The 21,986-nt window shown below is 46.2% G+C and overlaps 1 protein-coding gene across 4 annotated transcripts in view; it reads right to left on the reverse strand.

Moving 5' to 3' along the window:
- LOC147025663 (receptor-type tyrosine-protein phosphatase O-like) overlaps positions 1-21,986 on the reverse strand; it is a 176,277-nt gene that overhangs the window by 60,481 nt on the left and 93,810 nt on the right. For all 4 annotated transcript variants that reach the window (XM_085886871.1, XM_085886870.1, XM_085886869.1 and 1 more), the window contains exon 8: positions 21,012-21,132. In XM_085886871.1, coding sequence (XP_085742997.1) covers positions 21,012-21,132 — 121 coding nt within the window. The remainder of the gene's footprint in view (positions 1-21,011; positions 21,133-21,986) is intronic.

Below are 21,986 nucleotides of genomic sequence, written 5' to 3' on the forward strand. Positions count from 1 at the left end.
GGTGAGACGCAGAGCATGGGCCGAAGCCTGCAGGCGGGCATGAAGGCAGTAACCGGGGAGCTTAAAATGGCGACTCCACGTGTGGGAGCGAACGAGCTGGGAGGGAGTGCAACGGCTATCGGGCCCGCGGTGGAGGCGGGTAAGGAAAAAATAATTCGGGGGACGTGTTGGGCGAGGGTCGTGACGGAAAAAGTGACGGTAACCGAGAGGGAAAAACTAATTGGGGTGACGGAGACGTGCACGAGGGAGATAACAAGGGAAGAGACGGAAAAAATAGTTGAGACAAGGGAGGTAAAGGGTGAAGAGGTGACTGAGTTGGCAGAGACACGGGAGATGGGAACGATAGAGGGAAGACTACACGATGAAGAAGGGGTAAGTGACGCACACACACACACGGAGGTAGTGGAGGATAATGGGGGTGAGCTCGCGGACTGGGTAGAGACCCGGTGTGAGCAGTTGGATAGCCTCCTCCAGGAACGAGGGGAGGGAGTATGCCCCCTTGAGGCGAGTCACGACCAGGTGAGTTCGGTCGTGCTTTGCGAGGTTGAGAGGAGGAGTGCTGCGAACGGGTGCACGGAGAGCTTGGGGGGTATAGAGGCCCCGGAGACCCTTGTGGGGACACGAATCCCCAGTGTGGTTGTCCCGGTGTGTGTGGTGTCGAGGTGTGTGTTCACGAGTGTGGTGAAATGCGTGCTGCAACGCACGCATAGCGTGGGTGCACGGGCGTGTGTGAGAGCGACCGAGTGGGTGACAAAGACCCCGTGTGTGGAAGCGACCCCGTGTGTGAGTGGTGTGGTGGTAAGTGTGCAGAAGGGCATGCTTCCCAGCGCGCCGTGTGTGAGTGAAACACCGCGGTTGAGTGCCCCCGCGTGTGTGAGTGAGGCACGGTGTATGAGTGAGGCACCGCGGATGAGTTCCCCCGCATGTGTGAGTGAGGCACAGTGTATGAGTGAGGAACCGTAAGCGAGTGCCCCCGCGTGTGTGAGTGAAACGGCCAGTATGAATGGAGCACCACGAGTGAGTGGAGCCACGTGTGCGAGGGAGGTGGCATGCGTGAGTGAACGGCCGAGTGCAAGGGAGACTGTGAGTGTGAGAGAGACAGCGTGTGCAAGGTCGCTGTAGTGAGGGAGATGTCGGTCGGCATGTGTGAACATGCAGCCGCGTCTCCCGGTGTGAGTTTAATGGAATGGAGTGTTAGCGTCGTTACACGCAGGTGTGCGTGGGTGGAATGGAGACGACGACAGCGACATGTGAGGGACAAAAGCCGAGTAGCGGCTGCAGCTGTTTCGGGGACCGTGCCGGGTTCACCCAGCAGCGAGCGCGAGGTCCGTGCTGTGTAACGCACGAGGCCCCCACCTGCTCGCTTGCGAGAGTGAAGTCCCGGTCCGGAAACGCCAGCGGTGGATTTGCCGATCCCGCGGACGGACAAAGTTTAGGCAGGATTACGGATTTGGACCGGATGGGTTCTTCACGCGGGCGTGTGTGTTAAGCTCCAACGGGCAAAGCACATGTGTTCGCGTGGGGAACCCCTCGAGACGTGGGGCTTGTGTTTTTTTTTTATGCGCACGGTGACGTCATGGCTGCACGTGGGGTTGGAATCCGGCAGGAGGGGTATCCCTGCCCGATGGTACCGTCCAAGGAGGGACGAGGTACACGGGCAGCTGCATGACGTCACGGGCAGGTGCAAAGTGCGCGAGCTGTGAGTTACCGCGCTGGTGCTGCGCATGTGGAAAAAAAATAAAAATAAAAAAAAACCAAGCCTCACTTTCGGGTGCACAGGATTCCCGGGCAAGGGGTGGAAGACTCCCTTGCCAGGGCACAGGATGAAACTAGTTAGGGGGAAGGGTTAGCTTAGCTAGACCGACTTCATGGGGCAGGGGTAAGTCCTCATGGAGTCCGTGGAATGGATTAGTTAGAGGGATTTAGATGAGCTTTAGGTGGGGAAATAAAAGTTATTTTAGAGATTTGGAGACAGTGACAGCCTTTGGATGTGTAGAGTTGACGTAGTTTAGCTACGTAGTGTTAAAAGGAACGTGCTACTAGTTTAAGGGACGACGTGGGAGCACGAGTTAGTTAGGGGATGTAGTTAGAAGGATGGCAGAGTTCAGCGGTGAGTGTGTTGAAGAGTTGTTGGTGAGTGAAGTGGAAGCATGTGCTTGGTGAGTGAGTGAGGCCAGCGGGTCTGTGTGTATGGAGCGAATGGGGAATGCATGGTGCGATGAGTGATTGGGGGGAGGAGTGACTCCCGCCCAAGGGACCCCGGGGTCAGTGTAGAGTGAGTTAGGGGGTTAGTTAAATTGAAAAATGGAGGTCGTTTTGTTGTTAGTGTGAATGTAGGCTCGAAACCCATTTGGAGGGGTGCAGGAGCCCTGTTGACAGGCTGGGAGCGTGGCTGCGAAAGGTGAGTATCGCTGAGTGGGTACCCCGGGCACCAGGCTAGTCGGCCGTAGTAGGCCAAAGGCCCATGGGGGGCCGGGACAGCGTAGTGGGCACGGGTGCGTCTGCTTGGTACGAGGGCCCGGGGCGCCATTAGCCGCGTGGGCAGTGTTGTGGGCACGGGTGACCCTCAGAAAGGGGCCCGGGAAGCCAGCCTGCCACGTGTGCGTTTCAGGGGAGGTGCCATGGGGGGCACTCCCCGGTGTTAGGGAGCTGGTAGGCTCGGAGGCAGTGTAGTGCCCGGGGGTGCCATAGCGGGAGATTCGGCAGAGGGTCGTGCCTGCCAAAGGGAGCCACGCGTCCCAGCCATGAGACCGTGTGAGGGCACGGAAAGAAAATTGGGGGGCAAGGCCCGAAATTGTGAGGACACCAACACAGGCGACGGGAATCTGGGTTGTTAGAACCAATAGTTTAAGCAAAAGGCGCTTGTTGAAAGCCCCGGGGTAGTTTAACAGGTTAATGGTTAGGGTAGATTTGGAAGTGTACCCCTCCGCACCATCCATCCCCTCGCTCTCGTTGTGGGCCGCTGGACCCAATTTGGGTTAGATCGCTGAAGTCTGGGGAGGCCATTCGGAGGCTTGAGTTGGGCCTCGACACAGGACGCTAGCCCTCCCTCATTCCCCTCTGGGAAAGGAACGTAGGGGTTGGGAGTAGGCTAGGTGACAGGATAGGTTAGCCGTACAAGGACAGTAAAGGGGGTTAGGGGACGAATTATAGTGGGGAAGTAAAAATAAAAACAACAAAAAAAAAATAAGTTGGGGCTCAATTGGGTTTCACAAATTAAGGGGGTGGGTATGGACAGTGACAGGCAAAGGCGATAGCTTGGGAGGGAGACCGTAGGGTAGGTCCGAGCCCGCCTTCCGAGTGGCCAGCACCACCGCACTCCCTCCACCAACCTCCACTGAATGGCAAAGGCTGGCCAACTTCATCGGCTGGCCGTGTTTTGCTTCAAGGCCTGTGCCGCCCACTTCATCGGCAGCTGTTGTTTTGCTGCAAGGCCTGTGCTGGCCAACTTCATCGGCTGGCCGTGTTTTGCTTCAAGGCCTGTGCCGGCCACGTCATCTGCTGGCTGTGTTTTTCTTCAAGGCCTGTGCCGGCCAGTTCGTCTGCCGGCTCTGTTTGCCTGCAGCGGCCTTCTTCTGCAGGCTGTGTTTGCCTGCTCACCTTTGCCATGCCATGCCCACTGCCCCTGTTCACCAGCCCCGTTCAATTTTTGCTTTGCCCCCCCTGTTCATTGCCTTGTGCGCCAGGATCAGAAAGCAACAGTTTGAAAGCTGCGAGAACTGCCCTGTTAGCAGCTACAACACGGGCCTGCAGTGGCGGCCCGTGCACCGTGTTTGTGTCCATCCATCCATCCGTTGTGTTCATTGCGTGTGGCACTTGAGCTGGCACGGAGACTGCGTTTGTGCAGCCCATGCACCGTTGTGGTTCACTGCGTTCAGTTCAAAAGGGAAGGCCTTGGACTGCGTGTGAGCAGCCGGCCACGTTCCCTGTCACCTGCATTGTTTGAGCCAGAGACTGCATGCGAGCAGCCTGGCTCCCTGCTAACTGCTTTCTTTTTGCAGAGTTCATTGATCCTGGGCCATGGTTTAGTGTAAAATTTGTAAGTTAAGGTTAAGATGTACTGTACATATGAGTGCGCCCCCGGCATGTCTGTCTTAGCGCCGGCAATTTTATTTAAGTCATCCGTGTGAGTGGGTTTGTTTAGGTAGTTACTCAGCCCTCAGGTTATTTATTTTGGGGACACGAATACCATGAATGTCGCACTCAGGGATCCGTAGGTAAAATGTACTAGGGGAGAACTACACATGATGGCACACGAAAATTTGACGACTCGGGAAGAGTCTGTAAAAAGGGGAGGGGGTAGTGTTGTGGTTGACGAAATTCGCAAACCATCATTCAGGTCCCGTAGGTGAGATATCTCTGTAAGTATATGTGTAGTTAGCCCAAACCCATTGTTTAGAGGGAATAAATGTTATTCATTCGGGCTGCGACCCTTTTAGATAGCCGTTTTTCTTTTACTATCTTTATTTTGGACCAGCCGCCATTACTACCACCACAACCACCACCAACCACGTCTCAACAGCCATCACACAACAACCACCAACCGCAACGCCGCTTCACAACAACAACGCCAACAGCCACGACCTTTACCGTCACATCTCGCTCTCGCAACCATCGCATCACCGCCATTCCCGCGCCGCTTGTGGGCACCGATCCTGGACTCGTACAGGGCGCGCACCGAGCAGCGGGTGCAAAAACACCAGCCTTTCCGAGAAATCGGATCAAGAATGATTCACGCCCACTTTTCCTCTGTCCAATGGGGAGCGTGGCTCCGCCCCCGAGCCATTCCTGATCCAAAAATCTGCATATGGTTTCTCCTGTCGCACTATAAAGCGCCGAGCGCGGAGCGAATCAGGGCAGTTGGACGGAGTTGAGAAGAGTGGAGAGTGGGAGAGTTGGAGAGTTGTGGCGGCGGCGAAGGCAGTTGGACGGAGTTGAGAAGAGTGGAGAGTGGGAGAGTTGGAGAGTTGTGGTGGCGGCGAAGGCAGTCGAGAGAGTGTCTGTCGGGGTCCGGAAAGGCTGGAAAAGCCAAGAATCTTTGTGGAGGTCGGCGCTCGTGTCAGAGTCGGGGAGCTGCGGAGAGGGGAGGCCGGTAACGCGACCGAGGTCGCGGTGGAGTCGCTCGTCGCGGGACCCAAGCCAGCGAGATATCCTCATTCCCCCGAGCATCAACAACCCCCTCCTGTTTCCCCCCCGCGCTGAGATAGTGTGAGAAGGGGGCCCCGTTCCCACCCCATTCCAGGCAGTGCCAGTGAGGCCCGCGGAGTCGGGGCGCCGCCGCCATCTTGCGGCTCATCACCAGACGGGTAGGCTCGACGCGGTCTCGGCCCCAGGCCCGTCTGCCCCCCTCATCGTTGAGGGTGGCCCCTTCCTTTTTCTTTTGCTTTGAGTATATGTGTTGTCGGCGCCGTCTGTGAAGTAAAACTGTATAAGTGTTGCCGTGTGCTCAGTAGTCGGTAGTAGATCTGCAGTGTGTTTTTCTTTTGTTGCATTTGCTTTTTGTGCAGAATTGTTGTGTTTCTTTAGTTACTTTTACATTTGCTTTTGGTGCATAATTGTATGTGTGTGCTTTCCGTTTGCCGCGGAATAAATGTGCTTTATGTTGAACTGTTTTTCCCGTTTCGCTTCGTCTTTTCTTTTATTGAATCTCCATCTTACTTCACGTAAAGGGTTGGTCGTGGGCTAAATACGCCCAATAATTAATCGAACCGTCGAGGTTGACGATAACACCGCTCGGTTATCCCGATAGTACGGAACGGGTCGCTTAAAGTGGCCCGTGTCCGAAGTCGACCTACGGCGAGGTGCGATCGCCCGGTCTACCCTCCGTGTGGGTACTTAGGTAGGTCGAATTTGGCGAGCAACCCTATCCCACGCGGGGGGCCGATTGGCACGATCGTGGTGAGGCCGAAAGGCCCACCCGTGACTAGTTCCCGGCGTTAGTCCGAGAGGGTCACGACGGGATTGTCCGTCCGGTGGGCGACGTGCCGCGATTCGAGTTACGTGGCCGCTCGCACGCCGGCGGGCGCGAATCCGCAACAATATATATATATATATATATATATATATATATATATATATATATATATATATATATATATATATATATATATATATATACACATATATGACAGGTTGCTGCGTAGGGGTGGCCGTTGGGGAAGAGATCCTGAGTTACCAATGACAGGACACGTTGCTTGGTATTTTGCACCCACAGTATCTATCTTCTATCTATAATTCCAGCAATCTCTGTTTGTTTGCCTTTTCAAGGTTTGAAATTAATCGGACAAGTGGTTCCCAAGTTATGGCCAAGTAAGAGCGCGTTCCCCATTACGGGTTGCAACCCAGGGATTTCCGGATAGTGATGGGGATTACATTACGGGGATTTCCGGATAGTGATGACTTAATGTATTCTAATAATTTCTCGATTTCTTATGCGCATTTATAGATAAACACAATGCCCCAATCCAATCGTAGTTTACGAGAGCGAAGGAACGTTTGTAATCGTAGTGTGGTTGTTTGAGGTTTTTTTTGCACGTACGGCCCCGCACGTACGGGCATGCACGTACGGGCACGCGAGAGCGAAGGAACGGCCTGTGTGGTTGTTGTTTCTGGCACGCGGTTTGAAAGTTTTTTTTTTTTTAAACGTCCAGCTACGCACGTACGGGCGCGCACGAGTGTGTATATCTATATATACATATATATGTGTATATATATATATATATATATATATATATATATATATATATATATATATATATACATACATATACATACATATACATATATATATATATATATACATACATATACATACATATACATATATATATATATATATATATATATATATATATACATACATATATATATACATACACATACATACATTTCTACATATACATGTATACATATACATATATACATATACAATCATCCCCCATTTATCATGGGGGTTACGTTCCAAACGCCCCCGCGAGAAGTGAAAATCCGCGATGAATGGACGCCTCCCCCCAAAATTCCTTTTTTTTATAAACGCGGTGTATAAACACGATTGGGTTTGATTTATATCAAGTGTATAATAAACGCTGGGTGGTGTGTAAACACGATTGGGTTCTATTTATATCGAGTGATTATTAAACACTGGGTGGTGTATAAACACGATTGGGTTCTATTTATATCGAGTGATTATTAAACACTGGGTGGTGTATAAACACGATTGGGTTCTATTTATATCGAGTGATTATTAAACACTGGGTGGTGTATAAACACGATTGAGTTTTATTTATATCGAGTGATTATTAAAGACTGGGTGGTGTATAAACACGATTGGGTTTGATTTATGTCGAGTGAATATTAAACGCTGGGTGGTGTATAAACACAATTGGGTTTGATTTATATCGAGTGAATATTAAATGCTGGGTGGTGTGTAAACACGATTGGGTTTGATTTATATCGAGTGAATATTAAACGCTGGGTGGTGTGTAAACACGATTGGGTTTGATTTATATCGTGATTATTAAACGCTGGGTGGTGTATAAACACGATTGGGTTTTATTTACATCGAGTGATTATTAAACGCTGGGTGGTGTGTAAACACGATTGGGTTTTATTTATATCGTGATTATGAAACGCTGGGTGGTGTATAAACACGATTGGGTTTTATTTACATCGAGTGATTATTAAACGCTGGGTGGTGTGTAAACACGATTGGGTTTGATTTATGTTGTAGTAATCAACAATAAACCTTTTCGATCGGCTTTATTCTCACAAAACCCATACGCATATCGACAACAACATAAATATACATAGGGTAAGAATAACAAAATACAACTAGAACTGCCACTTTATAACTGCTGGCAGTGATGACCGGGTACCCAGTCCGTCCGCCTTTGACACAACTGATACAACATGAGACTTAAATCATAGTCGCAAAGTTTCGCATTCATCGGATAAGCGGTGCCAGAGAAAACATTATTTAATGGTGATACAAACACAGGCATGCTTCGAGACGGCACGGAACAGACGAGTTACGAACCGGGCAGCACAAAGCGTTCAATTTCCTGATTACTGGCGAACAGATTCAAATAATTAAATAATTCTGGCTGCCAAACCGCGTGATCGATCAGGTTGAAATTTTAAACTTTTGTTTCGCATGTCGGCTAAATTACAAATCTGAAGTTTCGTATATACAGAAGCAGCGGTTCCAGAGTAAACATTAATTAATATTTATCCTTCAATCCAAGATGGCGGCCAAACCGTGTGACTTGTGACGTCATAATTTTCAGCACTTGTGGAAACACGATTGGAGACGATAAGTGCAAATTTTCGCTTCGCTAGGTTAAGCAGTTCCAGAGAAAACATTATTTAATATTTTTCTTAAAACCAACATGGCTGCCAAACCCTGGGCCCGATCCCGTTGAAATTTCAAACGCTCATTCCGCATGACTGTTCCACCATAAAGCTGATGCTTCACATTTATTGATGCAGTAGTTCCAGAGTAAACATTAATTAATATTTTTCCTTCAATCCACTATGGCTGCCAAACGTTGCATCGTACCTCAAAAGGGGGTGAGAACTTTTTATTCGTCATGGAGAGGCGGTCATAGTGGTGGAGTTTCGCCTGGATCTGTTCAGTCGTTTCAGAGAAAAAGACGTTTTAAGATATTATTTTTTAATCCAAGATGGCTAACGAACCATGTGACCTATGACATCACAAATTTATATTCTGCTTCCAACTGGGTCTTGGAACACGTTTGTGAAGTTTCGTGTTAATCGGTAAAGGTGCGTTTTTCTATCCAAAATGGCCGCCAAACCATGTGACGTGTGACATCATAATTTTTACCACGCGTGCACACACGATGGTACACGATAATTGCAAACTTTCGATTCGTTAGGTTAAGCGGTTCCAGAGAAAACATTATTTAATATTTTTCTTAAATCCAACATGGCGGCCAAACCGTGTGACATCAATTTGAAATTAACAAACTTATATCGCCTACGTGTCCCGAACATACTTCTGAAATCTGCCCTTCATCCGACCAGCACTTCTGGAGAAGATGTTTGAAGGTTTTAGGGTTTTTTCAAGATGGCCGCCAAACCATGTGACCAATCAAGAAAAAATTAACAAACTTGAGAAAGGACCTCATGGGGAATATATGTGTGAAGTTTCGTCTTCATCTGTCTTGCCCTTCTGGAGAAGAAGATTTTTAAAATGTATTCATTTTCAATCCAAGATGGCTGCCGAACCTTGTGACCTATGATATGATAAATTTAAATTCTGCTTTCCATCGTCGACCCGAACAAGTGTGTGAAGTTTCGTGTAAATCGGATAAGGTCTATTTTTCTATCCAAGATGGCCGCCAAACCATGTGACTTCTGAGGTAAAAATTTTTGCCATGTATGCAGACTTGAGCGAGGAAGGCACTTGCAAATTTTCGCTTCGATGGCTTATGAAATACCAGAGAAAACATTATTTAATATTTTTCTTAAATCCAACATGGCGGCCAAACCATGTGACCTATCACTTTGAAATTAACAAACTTGCATCGCATACATGTCACGAATATAGTTCTGAAATCTCGCCTTCATTGGACCAGCGCTTCTAGAGAAGAAGATGTTTGAAGGTTTTAGGGTTTTTTAAAGATGGCCGCCAAACCATGTGACGTATCAATAACAAATTAACAAGCTTGAAAGAGGACCTCAGGGAGAATGTGCCTGTAAAGTTTCACCTCAATCTGCACAGCCGTTCTGGAGAAGAAGATTTTTTTTAAAAAACACTAAAAAACAAGATGGCGGCCGAATTACGTTACCGATGACGTCAAAATATTTTTTTTCTATGATGAATTTTTGTGTAGATGACGCTCAAGAAATTTCAAATTTTTGCCATGTGGCGTTCTACTTGACGAATTTTTACTGGGATACCTCTTCACTGATGACGTCACGAAAAATCACACGTATTCCCGAGAGGGAGCTTGTTAAAATGTATCAAGCGAAATTTTTTTACACTAGAAGGTTTCCGAGATACAGAGGTCCAAAGTTGATCTGTTTTTTCAAGATGGCGCCCGTACCACGTGACCTATGACGTCATAATTATCAATTATGTATGCTATCAAAAAAGATACATATTTGGTGAAAATTTTGTGTCGATTGGTCTTACCATTTCTGAGAAAATGGCATTTAAAGCGAAAAAAATTGGAAATTTTGCAAATTTACGGCGGAAGAAAAATAATAATAAACAGAAGAAAAACAATAGGTTATCCAGTCCATTTGACTGGATACCCTAATAACTTGTACACATAATACTGAAGGCAAACTCCATACTCTAATCCCAATTACATTCCTCAGAGTACACCATTCCTAATACAGTATACTACATACCATTACTGTTCCAGCACGACCCTCCACGGAGCACGCGGCATACGAGTCATCACCAGCCACCGAGTCATCACCAGCCACCGACCCCCATACACAGTGCTGCCACATCCGCCCAATTTCCGTTGCCGCCAATCACAGTACGGCACTTCATTATCACAACATTCACCCCCTTCTGAGAAATATATCTCTATAAATCTAGTCTAATAGGAGGACGAATGGTGCGACCGGATCTTCTTGGCACTGGAGGGTTATCCACAGCATCTGATTGCTGTGGAGTTGCAGGAACCATATCAGGAACGAGATCACCCCCCTCTGAGCAGGGTGCGTCTTGGAGACTACCCTGGGGAATTACATTTTCTTCAGAAGCCTGAGGTAGAATTTGGGGTTCACTCTTGGATGGGGTTCCAATTGGGGCTAAGTGTCTAACAGAGACCGTAGTTTCCCTGCCATCCGGGTAGCGAAAATGGGCATAGTGGGGTCCTGCTTGGAGGAGGTCGACTTCATCCACAAGGGGATCAGTTTTATTTGTGCGTACGTGACGCTTCAGCAGGACTGGCCCAGGATTGCAGAGCCAAGTAGTCACCGAGGCTCCCGAGGAAGAACGACGAGAATAGTTCAGAAGTCTTTCATGAGGGGTAGCATTGGTTGCTGTGGACAACAGTGAACGAATTGAGTGGAGAGCATCAGGCAGAACAGTCTGCCAGAATTTGATGGGTAGATTACGGGATTTTAGAGCCGTTGTGATTGCCTTCCAAATGGTACCATTGAACCTCTCCACTTGGCCATTCCCTTGAGGATTATAGCTAGTAGTTCTGCTACCAGCGATCCCCCTACTGGCAAGGAAGTCTTGTAATTCCTTGCTCATGAAGGAGGGTCCCCGGTCCGAATGAATGTAAGTCGGCATTCCGAAAATAGCGAACAGCTGACAGAGGCACTTGATAACCGTGGAAGTGGTCATGTCGGCATAAGGAAATACAAAAGGAAACCGTGAATATTTGTCCACAATGTGAAGAAAATACTGGTTCTTATCTGTACTCGGAAGAGGCCCCTTGAAATCTATATTGAGACGCTCAAATGGCTGAGTAGCTTTTATGAGTCGAGTCTTATCTGGTTGGTGAAACTTAGGCTTGCATTCTGCGCATATTCTACAAGATCCAACAACCTCTACAAGATCCAACGTCCTGGTGGAGGTGTTGCTCTCTTCATCAAAGACTCTATTCCTCACTCTCCCTGCACTGCTCTCACTCCCCCACACCCCCAGGAATACCTCTGGCTTCGGCTTCCCCTCCACTCCCACCTCATGTTTATATGTGTACTGTACCGTCCACCGAACAGTGATGACTCCATCTACACCTCACTCTCCGAAAACATGGACCATCTTCTATCTTCTCATCCAAACTCTCTCTTCCTCTTATGTGGCGACTTCAATTGTCATCACGCCAGTTGGCTAGGTGTGGGTACCTCTCTCACCTGCCATGGGACATCAGCAAAAGCTTTCTGTGACTCATTGGGACTGACTCAATCGGTCAACTTCCCGACCCGGATCTCAACCAATGGTACTCCATCTCTTCTGGATCTGATTTTGACAAATTTCCCTGACAATATCTGCTGCTCTTCCTTCGCTCCAATTGGTTCTTCTGACCACGTCCTTGTTAAAGTGGACATCTCTCTGGCTGTTATCAGAGAACCACCTCACCGCCGTCGAGTCTGGCATTTCACTCAAGCCGACTGGCAGGGTCTCCGAGCAGCCATCAAACTTACAGACTGGTCTCCTATCACTACTTTCTCAAACATCAACTCATCCTGGGAATTCTTTCAAAGAAACTTGCTCTCCCTCATGCACAGATTTATCCCCTCTCGTGTTCAGTTGTCTTACCCTTCCTCCCGCCCTTGGTTTACTGAAGCTTGTGGCGAGGCAGTTGTCCTGAAACAACTTGCCTTTGCCTCATGGAAAGCAAACCCAACTGAGGGCAATCTCAGTTCTTTCCACAAAGCTCGGAACAAGTGTGTAGCTACCCTCAGGAGAGCCAGAAAACAACATCTTTCTCATCTCAAGTCTGAACTCTCAAACCTCTCTCCCTCCTCAAAATCCTGGTGGCGTTTAATCAAATCTGTTTCTGGTGTATGTTCCCCCTCCATCCCCTCCCTTACCTCAAATGGCCGCACTGCTGATTCCACACGTGATAAAGCTGAATGTCTAAACTCGGTGTTTGCAGCTAAATCTTGTGTCCCAAACCCATCACTATCTCTACCCACTTTACCCAGTCGCACCCAACTGTCCCTGGACTCTGTATCCTTTTCTCCTGACAAGGTGGAGAGCTTGCTTTCAAACCTCGAGTCAGATTCTGCAACCGGTCCAGACGGCATCAGCCCACGTGTCCTCAAAGCCTGCTCTTCTGCTCTTGCTCACCCTCTCTCTGTTCTATTCACCCTCTCATTTTCCCAAGGTCATCTGCCATCTGCTTGGAAATCTGCTAACATCACTGCCCTGCATAAAAAAGGTGCAAAAACAGATCCCTGTAACTACAGACCAATCAGCCTTCTCCCAATCATCAGCAAGGTTATGGAATCCATCATCGCTTCAGACATGAAATCCTTCCTCTTCTCCAATGGCTTGATTTCCAATCATCAATTTGGTTTCAGACCAGGTCACTCTACCCTAGATATGCTGCTACTGCTCTCCCATCAATGGATGGAGGTCCTCAATGCCAGACAGGAAATCCGAGCCGTATCCCTGGACATATCACGTGCTTTTGACACAGTCTGGCACCCTGCCCTACTCACCAAACTCTCTTCCCATGGTATTCAAGGCCATCTCCACTCATGGCTCGCAGACTTCCTCTCCTGTCGCAGTCAACGTGTGGCCCTAAATGGAGTTCTTTCATCCCCTCTTCCTGTGCAGGCTGGAGTTCCTCAAGGTAGCGTTCTGGGCCCTGTTCTTTTTCTGGTTTTCATCAATGATCTCTCGGACTCTCTGGAAAATCCTCTATTTCTCTTTGCCGATGACTCCACCCTCTGCCGTACCATCTGTCATCCCTCAGACCGGCAAGCAGCAGCTTCTTCGCTCACTGCAGATCTGGATAAAATCACAAACTGGTCCAACACGTGGAACATGTCTTTCAATCCAGACAAATCTCACACTCTCACTATGTCTCTTCGAAAGGACCGTTTACAAAACCCCCCATCCACTTTCTCAACAATCCTCTGGAAGAAGTCTTTTCTTTCAAGCTTCTGGGTCTCACTATCTGCCATGACCTTTCCTGGGAAAGTCACATTTCCAACCTTGCCTCAAAAGCCAGTCGCCGACTGGGAATCCTCCGTCGTGCAAAGTCTTTCCTCGGCCCTCTTGAGCTCCTGACCACTTACAAAGCTTTTGTCCGTAGCCTGATGGAGTACTGCTCTCCCCTCTGGGCTGGTGCTCCTGCCTCCCACCTTTCTCGACTTCACGCTGTCGAAACCAGGGCTTTTAAGATCATTGGCATCTCCCGCAATGAAGCTGAGTCTTTGGGCCTCTCACTCAATCACCGCAGGTTGGTCGGTGGTCTTTCTGTCTTCTACCGACTCCTCTCCAGCCTTGCCCCCCCTGCTCTCTCTGCGATTTGTCCCCACCACATTTCCACAGGGCGCTCAAGGTCCGCCAACAACCCCCTTCTGGTAAAACTACCAAAATCACGAATCACTGCTCATCTTCACTCTTTCATTCCTCTTTTTCCCGCCTTTGGAATAAACTTCCTCACTCTATTCTTTCCCATTCTTCCCTCCAGGCTTTCAAAACAGCTGTTCACCACCACCTCTTATCTTCCCCCATCCAAATCCTCGATCTTTTCTACCCCCGATAATCCACCCAAGCCCACTTCCTTCAATTCTCCTGCTTTCCTTCCTGAAAGTCCCTTTAATGTCCATCTTCCCCTCGCCATGTTCCCCGTCCCATCCCCATCCCTCTCCCTTCCACATTTCACCTGTGTCTGTTCCCCAATGTTTTGTCCCTTCCACTCCCGCCCCTCTTGTCTCATGCCTCATTGCTGTGAGTTGTGTGTTAGCTCTCATACGAGCCTCGACCAAGGTATACAAAAAAAAAAAAAAAAAAAAAAAAAAAAAAAAAAAAAACCTGCCGGACATCCTCCACAGAGTATGGCATATTCTTAGATTTCACAAAATGGTATAAGCGGGTAACCCCTGGGTGGCACAAGGCTTCGTGGAGGTTAAACAGTGAATGTCGATCGTGGCATGCCATCCCACAATAAGACCTGGAGAATGTATCAGAGGGAATGTTTTCTCGACCAGGACGATACACAATGTCAAAATCATAGCAAGATAATTCCATCCTCCAACGCATGAACTTATCAATCTTTATCTTATTTTTATGCTGCTTATCAAACATATAGCTCACTGATCGTTGATCTGTCTTTATAGTAAAATGTCTGCCTGTCAAATACTGTCTCCAGTGGCGAACTGTTTCAATAATAGCCTGGGCCTCCTTCTCAATAGAAGCATGACGACATTCGGGTCCCTGAAGGGTTCGGGAAAAGAAGGCTACCGGACGTCCTGCCTGGGTGAGGACTGCAGCAATTGCTACATCCGAAGCATCGGTCTCAACTTCGAAGGGTATGGATTCGTCAATCGCCCTCACCACTGAACCTTCAATGTCTTGCTTAAGAAGATGGAAAGCCGCTTCTGCTTCCCTTGTCATGGGAAATGTAGTAGTGGCACACAGTGGGCAGATCTTGCTTGAGTAGTCATATATCCACTGTGAATAATAGGCAAAGAAGCCAAGGATGCGTTGGAGCGATTTCATGTCCCGAGGCACAGGCAAATCCTGTAAGGGTCGGAGTCGTTCAGGATCCGGGCGCATTTCCCCTCCTTCCACCACATATCCGAGAATACTGAGCCTGTTAGTTGAAAAGATGCATTTGTCTTCATTGTAAGTTATATTCTTTCTCTTCGCAGCCTCAAGAAATTTCGTGAGATTAGCATCATGCTCTTCCTGAGTCATGCCGCAAATAGTAATGTTGTCTAAGTAAGCAAATGTTCCAACCAGTTCTTCTTCTTGGATGAATGAATCCACGATACGTTGGAAGCAAGCCACTCCGTTGGTGACGCCAAAGGGAACCCGAGCAAACTGATAAAGGCGTCCACAGGCCTCAAACGCGGTGTATGGCTTATCTTCATTTCTGATGGGGATTTGATGATACGCACTACGGAGGTCAATCGTACTAAAAACACGGTATTGAGCAATCTTGTTAACAGTGTCATCTATACGAGGCAGAGGATACCCGTCAAGAAGTGTAAATTTGTTGATAGTTTCTGAATAGTCCACGGCTAAGCGTTTCTTGTGAGTTTCGTTCTTAACGACAACAACCTGTGCACGCCAAGAGGAGTTACTGGGCTCTATAATACCTTCCTTCAACATCCTTTGAATTTCCTTTTCAATGAATTTACGATCATCGGGAGAGTACCGGCGTGATCGAGCAGCAACAGGATAACAATCAGCTGTCAAGTTGGCAAACAGTTCTGGAGGGTCAACACACAGTGTACTGAGTCCACAGATAACAAGAGGAGGCAAACTACCTCCATATGTCAGTGTAACACTATCATGCAGTCCCTGAAAATCCTGGCCCAAAACTATATCTGAACACAGCTGAGGGAGTATGGACAGACGCACATCTTGGTAGCACCGACCGTTTACTTTGATATTGACTTGACAGAACCCTGATGTCTGAGCGGTGAAGGAAGTAGATGCCATGGAAACATTGCCTTGGGTGTGATGTACACTTAAGGAATGGCACTTAACGAGGTCGGGATGGATAAAACTTTCTGAACTACCACTATCCATAAGGCCATCCAATTCCACTCCATTGAGCGTGACCCTCACAACCGCCTTTGATAACACCCCTGGGGCAGCGGCAGAAGACACAGCCGCTAGCGTTGCCCGATCAGAGGAAGTTGCACAAGCACCAGTAGCTACTGATGAAGTACTACGGCACACCTTAGCAAAATGACCCTTTTTCTGGCACTTATGACACACAGCCTCTCGTGCCGGACATTTTACACGTGGGTGTTTTAAAAAAACCACAAAAGAAACATTTAACACCCGTAGCAGCCATTACAGTTGTGGGTTCCACTTCACCGGTATTCTGATTGGATGAGGCAGCACCCAATGAACGGGAGGGTTGAATAACACAATAAGATTCTGAATTTCTTTGGGCTGAATCTAGAGATCTCGCCTGATCAAACATGGTAGCTAAATCTAAAGTCTTATTCTCTAATAGACGTTGTCTGATCAGTGGTGACTGCAGGCCGCTAATGAAGGCATCCCTGATGGATTCTTCGCAATGTTGAGTTGCTGTTACAGCCCCAAAGTTACACTCTTTACTTAACGTTTTCAGAGTCAGAAGGTATTCATCTAAGGACTCTCCGACCTGCTGGCGGCGAGTTGCAAGACGATGGCGTGCAAACACTTCATTAGTGGGCTTTACGTACTGTGACTGTAAAGTACGGATAGCCTCATCATAAATGGTACACTCTGATATAGTTTCGTATAGTCTTGGTGAGACAAAATTTGTAAGCAGACTCATCTTATCCAGATTATCCTGTGGTAGAGCTCCCAGGAAGTTTTCGAACGTCTTCAACCAGTGTTTCCATTCTTGTGCCGCTGTGGGTGAACTGGGATCCGAATCCAGCCTCTCTGGTCTCAGCAAACGCTCCATTCCAGTGTAGGCCTCAGCGCTCTTCTGGTTCAATCCAACCAGGTAAGTTTTGTGAGAATAAATTATTGTTGTAGTAATCAACAATAAACCTTTTCGATCGGCTTTATTCTCACAAAACCCATACGCATATCTACAACAACATAAATATACATAGGGAAAGAATAACAAAATACAATAACTTGTACACATAATACTGAAGGCAAACTCCATACTCTAATCCCAATTACATTCCTCAGAGTACACCATTCCTAATACAGTATACTACATACCATTACTGTTCCAGCACGACCCTCCACGGAGCACGCGGCATACGAGTCATCACCAGCCACCGAGTCATCACCAGCCACCGACCCCCATACACAGTGCTGCCACATCCGCCCAATCTCCGTTGCCGCCAATCACAGTACGGCACTTCATTATCACAACAATTTATATCGAGTGAATATTAAACGCCGGGTGGTGTATAAACACAATTGGGTTTGATTTATATCGAGTGAATATTAAACGTTGGGTGGTGTATAAATACGATTGGGTTTTATTTACATTGAGTGATTATATATTAAACGCTGGGTGGTGTGTAAACACGATTGGGTTTGATTTATATCGAGTAATATTAAACGCTGGGCGGTGTATAAACACGATTGGATTTGATTTATATCGAGTGAATATTAAATGTTGGGTGGTGTATAAACACGATTCGGTTTGATTTATATTGAGTAATTATTAAACGCTGGGCGGTGTATAAACACGATTGGGTTTGATTTATATCGAGTGAATATAAACCTTCCTCTGGCGCTTTGGTTCCTTGCCAGAAGCCTTAGAAGGTGCAGGGCGTTTGGGCGGCATCGTGCGGCTTGGAGAAAAAAACGTAGAAATTATTCGAAGTTCACAAGCGAAACTTTGTCTCGTGCATTGTGTGACTGGTCGAGCGCCACGCGTTATAATTAATTGCTTAAATAATTTATATTTTATATATTATTACGGAGATATACCGGGGGAATCCGCAGAAAAAATAGTTAGGTTCCAAGGGAAAAACCGCAATGAAGCAGGGGCGCGATAGGTGAACCACGATATAGTGGGGGATGAGTGTGTGTGTATATATATATATATATATATATATATATGTATATATATATATATATATATATATATATATATATATATATATATATATATATATATATATATATATATATATATATATATACATATATATACATACACATGTACGTGTATATATATATATATATATATATATATATATATATATATATATATACACACATGTACATATACATTATACATATACACATATATATATATATATATATATATATATATATATATATATATATATATATATATATATATATATATATATATATATATATATATATATATATATATATATATATATATATATATATATATATATATATATATATATATATATATATATACATATATACATATACAGGGTGTCCCAAAAAAATATACAACTTTTCATCTGCAAAGAGGATGGTCATAACATATATTTTTATTCAAGATATATGGCTGAATAGAAAGCTGAAAGGTTGAAGTTTATTGTACCAATGTCAAAATTGCCACCAAAATTTAAATTTTGTTGTAGAATCGTCATTTTCTTTTAGACCACATGTTCGACGTAGGCTCCACGTTGTCCGATCACTGCCTGCAAACGAGTTGTCATGTTCTCCATCACTTTGGGAAACGTTTCGTGAGGAATGTTCTGGATTTCTCGGTGGATGTTTTCCTTCAGCTGATCAAGAGTCTGAGGCCAAGTGTTTCCATAGATCCTGTCCTTGAGATATCCCCACAAGAAGAAGTCTGGAGGAGTAAGGTCAGGGGAATACGGTGGCCACTCAACGTCTTCGGCGAGGGAGATAAAGCGGCCCTCAAAATGTTGGTTGAGAAAACGCCTCGTTTCCCTGGCTGTATGGGACGGTTCCCCATCCTGCTGGAACCACTGGGTTCTCATCTGGATCAGGTTGTTTCTCCTACGGGCCTGAGTACGTAGCTCACGCAGATAGAATTCCTGAATCATTTCGCGATAGTTCCTCTGGTTTACTGTGCAAGTGCGTCCCTGGTCATCTTCAAAGAAGTATGGACCAATTATCCCATACCAACCAACCGCCACCCACATGGTGACTTTGAGAACAGATCGAGGCACCAGTTCAGTTGATGCATTACCAGGATTTTCAGTTCCCCAGTACCGAAAGTTTTGCTTGTTTACCTCCCCGGACAAGTGTGCGTGACATTCGTCCGTCATGTGAAGTTTTTAGAGGAAGTCTGCATCTTCCTCCAACTTTCCTGAGAACCAATATGGAAAGTCCAGTCGTTTGAGTTTCTGTTGATCAGTAAGCACCGTTTCCGTTTGAATTTTGTATGGAAAGGCATGAATGTCTTGACGAAGGATCCTCTGAACGGTGCTCTTATGAATGTTTGTCTCGGCAGAAAGTCGTCGAATCGATTTTTTTTTGGACTGAATGACTGCCTGTCTCACCATTTCCACATTTTCTTCACTCCGACCTGTCCTCTTCCAACCACCGTGACCCTTGTGAAGGTCACAGATGGTTCCCACATTGGTAAACTTTGCGATGGTGCACTTTATTGTCCGAAAGTTTGGTGCATGGCGCAAGTGGATACCGAAATGTCTCGAGTAAAGACGTTGCACCTGTATCACACTTTTCGTCTGGTGCCAAAGTTCAACAATTTTCGTCCGTTGTTGTACGGTCAGTCTTGGCATTTTTCTGGCGCTTGCTTGGTATCAAAATAAACTTCAGGGTCTCTGCAACAAGAAATGAAGCACGAGTGACAAAATTACTGCTTTTTTAGGATCAAACGAAGCATTTTAAAAGTTGTATATTTTCTTGGGACACCCTATACATGTACATATATACATCATATATATTATTTCCGAGTTTGTGGTTTCGTGTCGCGCTATCTTCGACTTTGTTCTGCGCTCGAGTAACGTGATATTCGGCTTACATTATCTCAAAGACCATATGAGGTGCATGGTACAAAAAACTAAATAAAATGGTTCTGAAACAGTGAAATCGCATTCTACTTTCTGCATTAAAGTAAAATTACTAGTGATACTCTGCATCAGTTCCTTTCTCAAACACACCCACCCCAACATGTCGCGCAGAGCGTGGGTTATGCTAGTATACATAATTATATACATATACATATATACATAATATAATATAATCATAGGATGATACTGTCTGTCGATCTGTCTGTCCCACCCTGAAACACAGAAATGTTCATCATAAAAAAATTAACTAAAAATTGCTTCAAATTCATTCAAATGAACACGGGAAAATGATATTTTTTTCAATCAGACAAATAATTAATTGTACTCGGGCGGTGTATAGGCAACAAACCAATGCCTTGATCACTCCTGAAAAACTTTTTTTTCTTTTACTGTTCGTAAATATATAATATCTTTTAATTAACCATGAAAGAAATATAAAAGGCTTCCTTTTTGAACCCTGCACCTCCAACACGGTCGGAGACGGGGTGCATTAAAATGAGTTCCGTCCAACCGTCTGACCGATCATCCGTCCATGAACCTTTGTGTACGCGATATTTCAAAAACAGTTAAACATTTGATTTCATATTACACAGATCTATTCCTCATACCACTCAAAAGGCGGGGGACCGAGATTAGCAGCTCCTTGCTTTTTAACTTGCCTTCTATCAGCGACCTCGTATATGACAAAACAACTGCTCAAAATAAAGTAAACTGAAGAGGAGTCCATAAAAACGATCCCAATACTCTCACATTATTCTCGAGCTGGGCTGACATGAGAAATTTGGAGTGAAGGATGATGGTGCAAGGACGATAATGACGATTATGGAGATCACAACAGAGATGATGAGCCATAAGACAATTTTCAAAGGCTGTACCGGTACGGAAGGCGATAGGCAGCGAGGGTGGGCTTGACCGTCCATCCCGGAACAAAATCACCACCACGGAGTAACGCTCCCCGGGCATGAGGTCTCGCAAGTAGCGCTCACTCACGTTCACCTGAAACCATACGGAGCTTCAATCACAATCAACTACATGGGGGTTTAACATTGAGAACCTCGAAGTTAACCTGATTGGCGAATCTTTCTTTAAAATTCAAAATAATCACAAAACTACATCAACAAGCCAATCGAGTAAATGGGTCCTCGTAAAGGAAAGCCAATATGGAAGGGTGTTAGAATGTTTGAATTCTTCAACACGAGACATTTGTAAAACCCTGCAACAAACGTTTAAAATCTCACCGAGTGAGAGGAAAACAGGGAGGTTTTTGCTTTTTAACAAAAATGAAATAAAACACTGCTGACTCGAGTACAATTATATATGGGCAGGGTACAGGCCGAAGTACCCCGTGGGGGTCCTCACCCCCTCTCGTCAAAAATCAAGACGGGGAACTCGATCAAAGCAAGGGAGGAAATCACTCCGTTCATGACGACCAAATGTGTGATGCCCCACGTGGAGATCGGTTTCTGAGGTTTGGGACATGGAATGTCGGGACAATGGCAGGGAGATCAGGAGAAGTGGTGGAAGTATTGGTCAGAAGAAGAGTGGACATATGTTGTGTGCAGGAGATGAGATGGAATGGAAGTGGTGAAAGAATGGTGACGTGTAGGCAGGGACATAAGTGCAAGTTTGTATGGCAAGGGTGCCCAGAAGGTGTGTATGGTGTTGGTGTCCTGTTTTCTGAGGAGTTTGTAGACATTGTGGTGAGTGTGATGAGAGTGAGTGAAAGCTTGATGATGGTGAGAACGGTGATCGGAAAGCTCTTAGTGAATGTCATCTCGGGATATGCCCCGCAGGTCAGTCGGAGTGATGAAGAGGACAAGTTCTGGTGTGTGATGGAGAAGTTGTGGAAA

The sequence above is a fragment of the Eptatretus burgeri genome, chromosome 6 (assembly GCF_056783735.1).
Source record: "Eptatretus burgeri isolate ZD-2024b chromosome 6, Ebu_testis_v1, whole genome shotgun sequence".
NCBI classification, from domain to species: Eukaryota; Metazoa; Chordata; class Myxini; order Myxiniformes; family Myxinidae; genus Eptatretus; species Eptatretus burgeri.